At 45.2% G+C, this 13,597-nt stretch overlaps 1 protein-coding gene across 1 annotated transcript in view; it reads left to right on the top strand.

Moving 5' to 3' along the window:
• Positions 1 to 13,597, top strand: part of RRN3 (RRN3 homolog, RNA polymerase I transcription factor) — a gene marked incomplete in the record, with an annotated part of 604,791 nt that overhangs the window by 31,011 nt on the left and 560,183 nt on the right. Inside the window, 1 exon segment of the mRNA XM_044089174.1 lies at positions 6,178 to 6,302. Coding sequence (XP_043945109.1) covers positions 6,210 to 6,302 — 93 coding nt within the window.

Genomic DNA, 13,597 nt, shown 5'->3' with positions numbered 1-13,597 from the left:
GGGAATTGCACTTTACTGTGTGTATTTGTTATCCTTTCCTCCTTTACAAGGCACCCCTCTCTGGTGTTAGTGGTGAGGATTGAGGCTCCTCGATTGCTGGGCCAGGGCATGGGCGTCATTGGGTTCATATTTTGTTTTTTGTGAAGTTATGCAATGTGGAGTGCAGTTGCTGTGTAGACTGCCTTGCTTTCCTGTATGTAATGAGTTTCACTGTATAGATAGCCACATGTACAGTTGCACTGCGGATTTATGTATATTGTAGCGCAGATAACTGCATGTAACTGCTTTTTAACTCTCTTTGGATATTTAATAACTTCTTAAGTTGTTGAGCAGAGCCACGCAGCTCTACAACCCTTGTGTAGACGTTCAGCACAGCTTTATGAATCCCAGCCTCTGTGTGTTTCACAAAAGTTTGTTGGTAGTATCATTTGTCCCAGTAAAATTAATCTTAATGCTACAAGATTGTTGCACTGAATTAGTGCAGACATTTTGACTGAATCTGTATGGGGGAGGATAATCCCTTCACAGACCCTTATGCAGGAAACTTTGCCAATGTATCCCCCCTTAGTTAATGTAATTGACATCATTGCACAGTGTAGAGCTTAAATTATACTAGTAGGTTTTAACCTGTTCAGTTGAACAGACTTGTAGGTTTCAGAACTGTCGAGTGGTTTGCTCAGCTAAATGAATACCCATTAAATATATAAAATATTTTTAAATCTGTCGGATTGTTCAACAAGCTTTCCCCACCATCAAATATGCTGATATGTTCCCATTACCCAGGAGTTTCACCTGGTGTCATGGTGAAAGCTGGCCATCATCCAGGTAGCCATGTAGGTACTCTGGCATTTTAGTAGTGAGAATGTATTTTGTGGCTTAAGCCCACTCCTTGGGTGGGGTGTGAGCAGTGCATCATTGTAGAGGCATATAGTGCCTTCCACCTGTCGGTGCACACCCCTACACATCCACTGTGTTGGCTACCTCTGTTCAGTGGCATGGAAATCTCAACTCCCACCACCTCCCCAGACTGTATGTTTGTATCCCAGCTTCTCCTCCATGGAAAGCTATCCATTAGCTAGCTGCTAATCAAACTATGTTCATCTTGGTCACAATAAGGACTTTTTATCTCCTCTATGCCACAGGCTGTAGTTACCCAAAAAATAATTTTATAATTATGTTGTAGTGGCAGGGGCAGTTGAGGAATGCACACGCTTTCCAACAAATTTTCTGTACCATTTATAAGTTTCTAGAGTTTTATTTCAGACTTCTGATCTGCATTCTAAAAGAAGAGCTGACATTTTGTCAAATAGAAACACCCACAGAAGGAAAAATTGGGCGTACAGTAGAAATGCCTTTTGCTAATTAATTATTAAGTATTATCAATACTATTGGAAAATGTTGTGCTCCTACATCGGCATTTTCCGGAATAATGACAGTGGACTTATCTAGAGCTGGTGTGCGTTTACTGCCAAGAACTGCCTGTTGTACAGTAACATTGTTTTTAAATGTTGTCACTGCTGTTCAACAAGGGAAAGACAGTCACATTCATGTTTGTTCATTTGTTCTCACTTGCGACAATACATTTTTTGACGTCTCCTTTTTCTTGAGTAAGCCAGAAATGTATTTATAGCTAACATATGGTATAGCCCGTTAGATTTTCAGAAATGTACCAAAAATAATCATCTCATGGTTGATCTTGGTGACACAACCCTTCTGTCTGCTGGTGCAAACTCGAGCTTTACAGCACATAACCAGAGCTTTGTGATAGTGCCATATGCTCCCAGTGTCTCACACAAAGGTCATCTACAATGTAGGAGAGAGACCTGGTCGAAGTGTGTGTGTGTGTTTGTGTATATATGTATGTATGTATGTGTGTATATGTATGTATGTATGTGTGTATGTATGTATATATATATATATATATGTATATATATATATATATGTGTGTGTGTGTGTGTAGATATATATATATATATATATATATATATGTATGTATATATGTATATATATGTATGTATATATGTATATATATGTATATATATGTATATATGTATATATATATATATATATATATATATGTATATATGTGTATATATGGGTCTACTTCTAATGACGAAGCTTGATTCCGACAGTGAAATCACCGACACGAAGCGACCGACAACGCAGTTGACCGACACGCTCGAATCCCGACAGACGGAAGACCGACAAGGGAATGTGTAAGCGACCTGGTAAGTATCGATAGTGAGGGATTTAGGAGTAGGGAGCGGACAGGTAAGTGTGCAATACTCAGGGATGTAGGGTTAGGGTGTGTGATAGGTGAGTGTGCGGTAGTGTCGGAGCTTGGGGTTGGGTGTGTAAGTGAGTTAGGGTTAGGGTGCAGGTAGGGAGTGTGCGGTAGTGTCGGAGCTTGGGGTTCGGGGTGTGTAAGTGAGTTAGGGTTAGGGTGCAGGTAGGAGAGTGTGTAGTGTCGGAGCTTGGGGTTGGGGTGTGTAAGTGAGTTAGGGTTAGGGTGCAGGTAGGGAGAGTGTGCGGTAGTGTCGGACCTTAGGGTTAGGGTTTGGGTTAGGGCTAGTGGATATGTGTTGTAGTGTACTGTGTTGTTTACGTGTAGTGTGTCGGTGTTATGGTGTTCGGTGTTTGCGTTGTCGGGTTTGTGTGTTGTCGGTTTTCTGGCCGGTGATTTCTGTGTCGGGAATCGTTGGTTTGGTCTTTAGAAGTAGACCATATATATATATATATATATATATATATATATATGTGTATATGTATATATATATGTATATATGTGTATATATATATATATATATATATATATATATATATATATATATATATGTATATATATATATATATATGTATATATATGTTTGTGCACATCATGAGGTAAAAAAACATTTTCAGTGTCGATGCAGTGATTTACAAATGTAATTGCTTGACTGACTTTTCATATTAACAGCAGCAGACGGGCTTAATTGTAGTTTAGCTGTATGATTTTTGGTTTAGTTTTCTGAGTGCAAGCCGACTTTTAATGGAAATGTTTGAGTTTAGACCAGGGTGGTGGTGTGCGTCCAGCCTGATCTGCCAGCTTAATGTTGTTTTCCAAGGATTGCATTTTTGTTTCCTTTGAGTTGGATCTATAGTGAGCTTGTCCGGGATGTGGAAGTGGAAACCTCTGTGGTCTGGGAAAGCATGGCAGTGCTTCACTAATTGTTTTTTGAGGATCTGGAGTCTTATGTAAGACAGGTGGTGTGCTACCCTGATTTTGAATTTGCCCACAGTTTTCCCTATGTAAGAACAACGACAGCCATTACACTGTGCATAGTAGATTACAAAAGCAGTGTTGCAATTACCAAAACAAGTGCTGTTGATTTTTCTCCTGAGTACTGGACAAAAGAAGTAGTCCTTGTTGCTCATGTATTTGCAGTAAGTACAAAAAGGGGATGGGGGCACAGGGTAAGTTCGTCTGTTGTCCTCCTCCAGTCTGAATTTACACTCTACCCAGTCTCTAATGTTTCTTGCTTTCTTAAATACAAAACAGGGATGAGGTCCTGGACATTTTTTCCAGTTGTTTGTTTGTAATCATTACCAAGTTGTCAGTCGTGATCTTTCTGAGTGTTTGTTTTATAATCTACTATAAAAATGAGTGCTGTGCTTCTTTCTTTTGTCTCACTGAGGCTCCCGTGTTTGTTTCTCTTGAGCCCTAGGAGTCTCCCAGGGGGTATCTCAAAATGGGGTGTTAAAGTCATAAATAAATAACAAGTATTTACCTTTATATGCCTTTAGTCAGGAACAACACTTCAGGATGTGTAAACAGAAATTTTATTCTTACAGCACTGGGAGTTATTCTTCATAATTCTTGGTGGAGCATTCTCACTTTGCATACAAAAACTGTAATTTTATACATTTTCTTATCAAACTGCTCATGCAATTTCATGACGTTATAATGACGGTGTCCTGTAGAAAACTTTGCAAATGTTCTCATCCCTCGTGATTTTTACTTTAGACTTCACGCGAGCACCTTCCTATACATGATTCACCTGCTTCCAAAGGGTCTTGTTTCTGACCTTGGATGTTTCAAACCTGCTCTAGCAACAACGCACTCTTAGCCTGGAGGAGTCAGGCTAACAAATTCCTTTTTCTATAGCTGCATGCCTCACTTCATGCAACACGTACTATTCTCTCATTACATACTAAAAGAATGCAGTTTAAAATGAAAAGTAATAACTGTAGCTTATGAAGCTGTATTTTTCCCAGCCCTGATTAGAAATTATATTTGCTTTTTAACAATCATATTATAGCCATTAATAAACCTGAAATGAATATACATTTTAATAAGCTGGTCTTGTCCCATAACAGGGGTCCTCTGCCTCTTTTAAAGTTCCAATGGGGTTGAAGATGGAATTTAGTAATCTGTTGCTGTACCCCCTAACCAGGAAGTCTTGGTGTAGGCTAATTAGATTTGTGATGAAATCCTAAGCTCCTTGGAGATGCATACAGTTTTCATTCCATTGGAGTACATGGTTTTACTGTGTGTAGCAGCATTTTAACCCTTGTTGCTTATCCAACACCCTTTTCAGAAAGCCATTTGTTTTCACTGTCCTTTGATATGGTTATGTCTAAGAAGTTAACCAAGGGCTTGCTGTGATGGGTCATGAATCTCGGGAAGCTAGAGGAATTACTGATATGGTTGTAAAAGTCATTCAGTGTGGCTTCATCCCCTCCCTGATGGTAAACGTCATCAATGAAACGGAGAGCATTTCATCAATGCAGAACATGGGTTCTGTTACACTGCCTCTTCCTCCTCCCATTTTCCCAGAGCCGCATTGGCTAGGCTCCTGTGTTTGTTTTTGTATACTCTGCAGTTCACCACTTACTGGATTTTTATTCCATCAGGACAGATAGCCCACACAAACTTTACTTACTTTTTTCCACTGTATACTATTTCTCTGGATGCATGTACTGTTCAAAATCACCAAATGCAGCTTTAAGTGACTACCGCTCCTGTATAGGAAAAGGTCTGTCTTCATCAAGAGGAGGAAGAATGGGGACTGGTTACATTAATCATGTATATAAGCCTCTTACAAGCGGGCACTCTAAACCTTTTTTACTATACAAAAGAATACCAGACTTCCATGTTGTATGTCACGTGATAATGAGCAGTGGGCACAACCTCTCGTATTACCTTTGCTACACTGCAAAAGGTTCTTCAGTAAAGCCTTCTTACTTTGCTCCAAGGCATATGAGACCCGCTGATGCAGACACACCATCTCATTTAACATATGTTACAAAAAAGACTAATACAGTCTGGTGAAGCCTTATAAAAACAGTCATTTTCATGATCAAAGTGTAAAGCACTCTGTTAGTTGGACCGGATGAAGCTCACGCGAAAGTGTTTTCTTAGATATAGTTCTGTAGTTGTAGCTCATAGTGAGTTGTCCTGTTTTGTTAGAAGTTAAAAATAAAAATAAAACCTTTTAACTAAGAATGAGGTTACACAGGCGGCTGAGCTGGTAAACCCTCACGGGTCTTTCAAGAATATTCAAATAATGGACTAACCACTAAGCTTTGGGATTGGCTGCTTTTTTTTTCTCCCCATCTCCCAGATTTTCCTCTAGTCAACTTCCATGGACCCTCCCACCATTGTCTGTAACTGCATTTAAATAACTGACTTATTGAATGTAATGTATTGGAACAAGAACACTCATCTATCTACTTGCTTAACTGAATAAACTATTGGAAACTTAAAGGTGTCTTTATTCCTCCCACAGGCATTGGGTATCGGAGAGAGTCTCCTAGATCTGCAAGCTAAAGTGATATCTGGACTAATCCTTTATCCTGTGATTTCTCTGATTTTTCAGGAAGGAGGACAGGACAGGGTGCCTCATTTATGGAGGGACCACACTCTCCAGTCTTCTTGTGAAACTTTGTGGTAGGGTCCAGTAGTCAAACGTGTGATTTAGGATGCCCCATGCTGATTTTATTCTGGATCTAGAATTGTGGATCGTTTATCCTTGCACAGATTATTGAAGGGGTCATTGGAGTTTCGCAGTAATGTTCATTTTATTTAAAATTATTTTTAAGTATGAAATATAGTTGAAAAGTGTTTTGGTGAAAAAACTAGGAGATGGGTAACAGTTTATTATTCCTCCTGTTTGGCTTTATCCTCTAACATTACAGGTGTGGCATACTTGTTTTTGAAAGGCTACAAAATGTGGGGAGGTGATGAGTTCGTCAGCACACCACCATCAAAAACTGTCCGATTCGGTGGAACTGTGTCAGACATTTTGATGAAATACAGTAAGGTAAGAAATATACCAGTAATGGTTCATTTTCAACTTGATCACCAAAAGGGGAAATGTATATTTTCACTTTTAACTTTGTAGCTCCTTATTTTCCATTCTTTATTAAGAAGAGCATTAAATGACAAAGGATCTTCAAGATGTGTGTGTTCTAACATTTCTGTTTAGTTAGCCCAAAATTTTGCTTCACTGCAGTTCCTGGAATTTATAATTCAGCCCACAGGCATTGGAATATGGTGCCCCCAGCAACACTGAAAGAAAGAGGCAGTGATATGCATCTTCGTATAAAATAAATTAGAAGTTATGTACTCACCATAACGTTCCATCTGAGTAGGTGACTTCATTCGGATGCAACCTGTGGGTATCGGATCCGAGCCGGCAATTCAAAAGCTTAGGCTCCGAGCTCCTAGCTCCTCCCTCTTACCCATAACCCCTTGCCACGCCCTGACTGACCTCAGATTGAGTTTGCCTCAAATACTGACCACAGTATACTAAAACAGCATAAATACTCGCTCTATAAAGGTCAGGGGGATGGAGGGGGGGATGGTTGCATCCGAATGAAGTCACCTACTCAGATGGAACGTTATGGTGAGTACATAACTTCTAAATCTGAAGTAGGAAGACTTCATTCGTCTGCAACCTGTGGGACAGAGTCCCTAGCTACCTGAATCTTGGGTGGCCATCATGGAAGGATGTTCCGAGCACCGCTGAGCCAAAGGATGCTCTTCCTCTAGAAACAACATCCACCTTGTAATGAGAAATAAAAGTATGAGGCGAGGCCCAAGTAGCTGCAGCAGATATCATCCAACGAAACACGGGACTTAAAGGCTGACGTAGAAACTGCCCTAGTAGAATGAGCCGTAACCCTCTTAGGAGCAGGTCTGCCTGAAGTGTCATATGCCTGCAATATGCAATTAGCAATCCATTTAGACAGAGTGACTTTAGACACTGCTTTACCCAGAGCAAATTTAGCAAAGGAAACGAACAGCTGATCTGATTTCCTGTGGCCAGCTGTCCTGTTAATATAAAACGTAATTGTCTATGAACATCCAATGAATGCAACTTGTATTCCCTTTGTTTGAATACTTGGGAAAAAGACAGGCAAATTGATTGACTGGTTAATATTGGATTCAGAAGAGACCTTCGGAAGAAAAGATGGATTGGTCCTGAGGCACACCCTATCAGGGAAGAAAGAAAGGTAAGGCGGTTTGACACAAAGAGCCTGAAGCTCAGACACCCTTCTGGCTGAAGTGATAGCTACCAGAAAGACAGTCTTCCAGGAAAGGAATTTTAAATCAGCAGAAGCTGCAGGCTCGAAGGGAGGAGCAGTAAGGGCCTGCAGGACTAAAGACAAATCCCAAGGCGGTACAACCTCCTTGACTGGAGGCCTTAATAAAAAACTCCCTTGAGAAAGGATTTGCATAATTTCGCTGTCATAAGGGGAGCTGTGTCCTGTCCAATGTGATAATGCGATATAGCCGCCAATTGTACTTTAATCGTGGATGAACTGGCCCCTTGATGAAAGAGGTCTGTTAGAAATTCTAGCACCGCAGAGATAGGTGCTGGAAAGGATCCACCGTTCTCTGCCCTGCCCATATAGAGAACCTCTTCCATTTACTCCGATAAACCTGTCTGGTAGAAGGTTTATGGGCAGCCACCAAAATTGCTTTGACCGGTGAAGAGATACCGGAGTCCTAATTAAGGTTGGAATTGGAGCAGCCAAGCTGTCAACTTCAGGGTCCGCAGGTTGGGAACTGGCATTCCCAGAGGGTGAGAGATGAGATCCGAAATTGGATCCAGAATCCATGGTGGATTGATTTTGTGAGACCATACAAGGGGAACCAAGGTTGTCGAGGCCAGAATGGGGCAATGAGAATCATTCTGCTCCCCAAACTGTTGGCTTTCTGCAGAAACCTCTGCATCAGAGGAAGTGGAGGGTAGGCATAAAGGAGACCGGGAGGCCAAGCATGCACCAGAGCATCCTCGAACTCCCTGGTGGGGAAGTAGAGCGAAGAAATTGTCGCATTTGGCGTTTGAGGGAGAAGCAAAAGATCGCAACAGGGTTGCCCCAAACGGCAAAAATCTTCTTCGCTACTTGAAGGTTTAGGGACCACTCGTGTGGAGAAAGGATGGTGCGACTGAGCTTGTCCGCAAGGATGTTGGACTTTCCGGAATGTGCGTTGCTATCAGAAAGCGTTTGGTGGAAATTGCCCATTCCCAAACTCTCATGGCCTCTCGACAAAGGGGATAAGACCTGGTTCCTCCCTGCTTGTTGATATACCAGACTACGGACATGTTGTCTGTCTGAATCGCAATAGTCCCTGTAGGAAGAACGTGGTGAAGTGCTTGCAACGCTAGGAGCACCGCCCTCATTTCCAGGACATTTATATGCAATGATGTCTCTGTGGGATTCCACGTGCCTTGGACAATCTTTCCCGCAGAATGCCCCCCCCACCCGAGGCAAGAAGCGTCCGTGGTCACTGTGGCTCGGGGAAATGCAGCGCAAAAGGGTCTTCCTGCCAGGGGCTCCGGAGAAAGAAGCCACCACAGAAGGGAGTCCCTGCACGCTCTGCTGACCGCAATCGGAGCGTTTAGAGACGAACAAAGAGGAGACCACTGAACTTGAAGGGTCCATTGAAGAACCCGCATGCGTAGGCGAGCATGAAGTAGAAGCGGGATAGCTGCCGCCATAGAACCTAGGGCCCTCAGGACCGAAGCTGCAGTTGGTGACGGTTGAAGGATTGCTGTCACATGACACCTCAGGCTGACGATACGGTCTGGGGTGAGGAAGGCTCGCATTGATCTGGTGTCTAGTCTTCCTCCTATGAAATCTATAATTTGAGTTGGATTCAGGAAAGATTTCTCCCAGTTGATCGTTATGCCCAGCCTTGGTGCTAGTTGAAGGAAGTAATCCCTGGCTGAGCACAGAAGATGCCTTGATGATGCCGTCAGGAGCCAGTCGTCCAGGTACGGAAAGACCTGTAATCCCTGGAGCCTCAGGTGGGCCGCTACCACCGCTAACACCTTGGTAAACACCCTGGGGGCTGAGGTGAGACCAAAGGGGAGGACCCTGAACTGATAGTGACTGGCTCCCAGCCGAAGCGAAGAAACCTCCTGGATCGTCTGTCCATCCGAATGTGGTAGTACGCATCCTTGAGGTCTATGGAACACATCCAGTCGTTCTCCCTCAACAGGGGGAGTATAGATTGCAGGGTGACCATCCGAACTTTTGCTTGGTTACTGACAGGTTCAACAGGGAAAGGTCTAAAATTGGTCTTAAGTCCCCGTCTTCTTTGGCACCAAAAGAACCTGGAGTAAAACCCTAATCCGCTTGATCTGGGGACGCTGGATGGCTCTTTTTCCTAGCAGCTGCTCGATTGAGAGCTGCCGCCTCCCTTTGATCGGGTGGAACATCTGGGAGGCTGCGAGATTTGGGGATCTTGATTAGGGGTATTGAATATCCTCTGGATATGAGTCGAAGCACCCAACTGTCTGTTGTTATGGACTCCCAAGAAGTCAGGTGCATCGAAACCGCCCCGACTGCCTCCAGAGACGGACAGCCGGGCAACCCTTCAGGGCTGCTGCGTGGGTCTCTCAGAGAAGGGTTCTCTGGACCCAAAATTGCCAGGCGCGCCACCCTCTGGCACGACGACCTCCCCGTCCTCCTCTGCCACGGAAGGACTGGTTATCCGGAGCAGGTTGGGACTGCTGCGACTTCCGGAACCACAACTTCTTCTGTCCCTTTTGGTTCTTAGAGAAGGACCTCTGGGGAGCTGAGAAGCGGACTCCGACGGCAGACAGCGTCTTCCCGTCCTTTCGCTCTGGACAAGTGTCTCGCGAACACTCTTGCCAAATAAGGCAAAACCTTCGAAGGGGCATTCGAAGGTCGCCTTAAAGGGCTCGGCAAAATCACAATGGCGGAGCCAGGCCTGTCGCCTCATGACAAGGCCTGCTCCGCTGGCTCTAGCGGCTCCCTCAGTAGCATGAGACAGCAGCCGCATAGATGTATTGGATACAGATCTGAGAGTGGCCATTCGGGTGGAATAACCCTGCTTATCCTCACTCGAGATGGACTCCGGGGGAGATGCAGCGTACTCTTTAATCAGATCTCGCTGCATCCTAATGACATCGCCATGTAGTTCAGCTCTCAAGGAGAAGGTCGCTGAACTAAACACTCGCTTCCCAATTCGATCCATCGAACGGGACTCCTTGCCCGGAGGATGGACGGAGGGACTCTCCTGGGCCAATTCCCTCTTCGTGGCTGCAGCCATCATCATGGCATCTACAGGGGGACCCTTACTCCAGTGGGTGCGGTCTGATGGAGGAGAAAGAATGCGATCCGGGCGTTTTGGGATAGGCTCAATGGTGACCGGATCCTTCCACGCCCTGATAGATATAAGATCTACCAGGGGGTCAGCAGGAGGGGACACCCAAGAGGTAGAAGGGCCCGCCTCGAATGCCTCCAAGAACACAGACTCGTCCGAAGAAGCCTTGGGGGCAGACCACCCCCCCCTGATCCTTAACATCTCCATGATGTCTCCAAATGAGACGTCCTCAGGGGGTGACCTAGGGGAGCCTTCTCCTTCATCCAAGTCCGTGTCTTCAGTGACGGACTCAGGGGAGTCCATGTGCCTCCTCTTGCACTTGCGCTTCCGAGGTACATCATCGGGGGGGCTGTCCGAGGAGTACTCTTCAGCAGACGGATGTTCCAAGGGAACCACTTGGGACATCGAGGCGGGCTGTCCCTGGGACCGGCTGGTGGGGGCCTGGCCCAACTGCAATGGAGTGCGGGATGGAGCCGTGGCAGGGACCGGGGGTCCGGATGTCCTCGACAGTGCCCTTTCCATAACGTTGAAAGCCGAGGGGGAGCCAGCTTCTCTAAGCCCCGAGAGCCGACCCCCACTCGGATCCGGCGACGGATCGGAGTCGGAGCCGAAACCGTCAGATCCGAGACCAGTGTGCTCCGACCTGGACGGAGCCGAAGACACACCAGCTCCCTCGGATCCGAGGCTCGCCCTCGGCTCCGAGGTCGGGTCCGGTACCGAAGCACTCAAGGGATGGGACGGATCCGAGGTGCGCCGACCAATCGGATCCGACCCACCCCGGATCCAAATCTGCACGGCCGAAAGCTCGAACCCGTGGTATGGGTCGGAGAAGGAGCCACGGGGCGAAAAAGGGTGAAGCCCCTCCCAGTTGGGGGCTAGGAGCACTCCCATTTGCATTTGGGCCTGGATGAATTTCCTCATCATCCGGTCCATATCAGCTTCGGCTCATCGAAAAGGTCGATCTGGAGGAGGCCACCGGCGGACCTAGAGAACCGCCTCGGTGACCTCCTGGAAGGGCTAGCCTCCTCCTCCTCGGGTCCAGGAGAGAACCGAGGGAGTGGAGCCGAGGAGGAGGAAAGCTAGAAGGCACAGGGAAGCCGCTTAGATGGAGGAGCCGAGCTGGAAGCTCGGCTCTCCTCTTGTGGTGCTTCTCCTGTGCCTCTCCTTCTGTCTCTCCCTACTAGAATCCTTCCTCCGGCATTTTTAAGGGAGGTTGAGTCCCAGCCGGAGGGGAGAACTGACAGCAACAAGTTGCTGACTGGAGGGGCAGAGGCGAAGCAGTATCTGGGGTAAAAGACCCGCCAGCACTAACTTCGACCTCCGTTCCCTTAAAGCCCGGGGGTTGAACCCTGCACAAATGGTACAACCAGAAGACAGGTGTTCAACCCCAAGCATGACGAGTGTGGCCATCTGCTGGGGACAGCTTATGGCCACACTCGGTACATTTCGAAAAGACAGCCTTAGGGGCTTCAGACATGACACCTAAGGCCTAAACACACACAGACACACACAAAACTACGAAAAACCCGAGATTTTTAACTAAAGAGGGAGGGAAAGCCTTAACCACACACAACACTAACTATTTTTTAAACAAAAACTGAGAAATTTAACAATTTTCCTGTCAGAAAACCACTTATCTCAAAAAAACCACTCCAGGAGCTCAAGAATTCCGTTGCTTCTTGAAAAGCGGCAAACGAAATCTGAGGTCAGTCAGGGCGTGGCAAGGGGTTATGGGTAAGAGGGAGGAGCTAGGAGCTCGGAGCCTAAGCTTTTGAATTGCCGGCTCGGATCCGAGGTCGGATCCGATACCCACAGGTTGCAGACGAATGAAGTCTTCCTACTTCAGATCACGTGTTTTGTTTTATCTGAATTTGATCCAGCTTACCCCACCATTACTGCTTTAAACCCACTATGCATAATCTAGTCCCTTCTTTCATTTTGCCAATGTTGTACTATCCTTTGCCATCCTGGATTCTTATTTCAGTTTCTTCCACACTACTTGGAGAACAGATGGGTCTGGTGGGAAGAACAGGTGTAGAAATAGATGCCTTACCTTTGCAAAAATATTTGATTAAAAATGTACCCTTAAGGGATATCTTTAGTTATTACTGCACAACTTAGTAGGTGGCAGAGCCTTGGCAAAGCTTGGCATCTTGTGTAGCTGAAGGGCTTCAGTGATTTCATGGTGTCTTGGTCTGTATTTCATCATGATAGTACAGAAAGTTGGTGGTCTCCCCTTTGCCATTTTATATAGTATGTTCTCTTTGCTGCTGCAGTGTTACCTATTTATCATTGCTCACTGCATGAGAAAGGGGACCAGCCTGATGACATCTGGTTCACAATATCCTGGTCAATTGGCCTGAGATGCGTAACCTTTGTCAGCCATGTTGTAGCTGGAAGCCCATCTGCTCCACCACTGGGTCAGCCCACAGAATTAGTTTGTAAGTTTTAGCTAGTAGAGTTGTTGTCTAGCAAAAGATCTATATAAGCAAGAGGACTGACATACCTTTTGTAACATTTTGCATTTCATATCTTTTGTTAATTGTAGTAATCTTCCTGGGCTATTCCTCCATTTTCAGAGAGGACTTGAAAGGAAGCAACCCCAGTTACAGTACAGACACATGGGGTACATTTGTAGAATACGTGTAGTATAGGAATCCTCCTTGCACAACTTAAGTATGGTCTCCCCTTGTTTACGTCATGTTCACAGGTAACTCAACAAGGGATGAACACTGCTGCTTCACTGTTTTTCAAAAGTAGCTTCCAGGGCAGTTCAAAACCGAAACCTACACATTATGGTAGTAAAGCAGATAGGCAATTCATAATATATTCTGCCACTAGTAATGTGCTGGACATATTTTGGTCTTTTTTACACCAAAGTGCTCTATTCATTCTCTCCATTGTAGCCTGTTAATATACAAACCTTTATAATTAATTTCCCCACCTAAAAAGAGAGAGAAATGGGTTTTGTTT

This window comes from Protopterus annectens, chromosome 12.part0 (assembly GCF_019279795.1).
Source record: "Protopterus annectens isolate FY-2018-M chromosome 12.part0, PAN1.0, whole genome shotgun sequence".
Classification (NCBI taxonomy): Eukaryota; Metazoa; Chordata; order Ceratodontiformes; family Protopteridae; genus Protopterus; species Protopterus annectens.
Note: the sequence above shows the minus strand (reverse complement) of the source record. Positions and strands in the feature narration are given on the sequence as shown.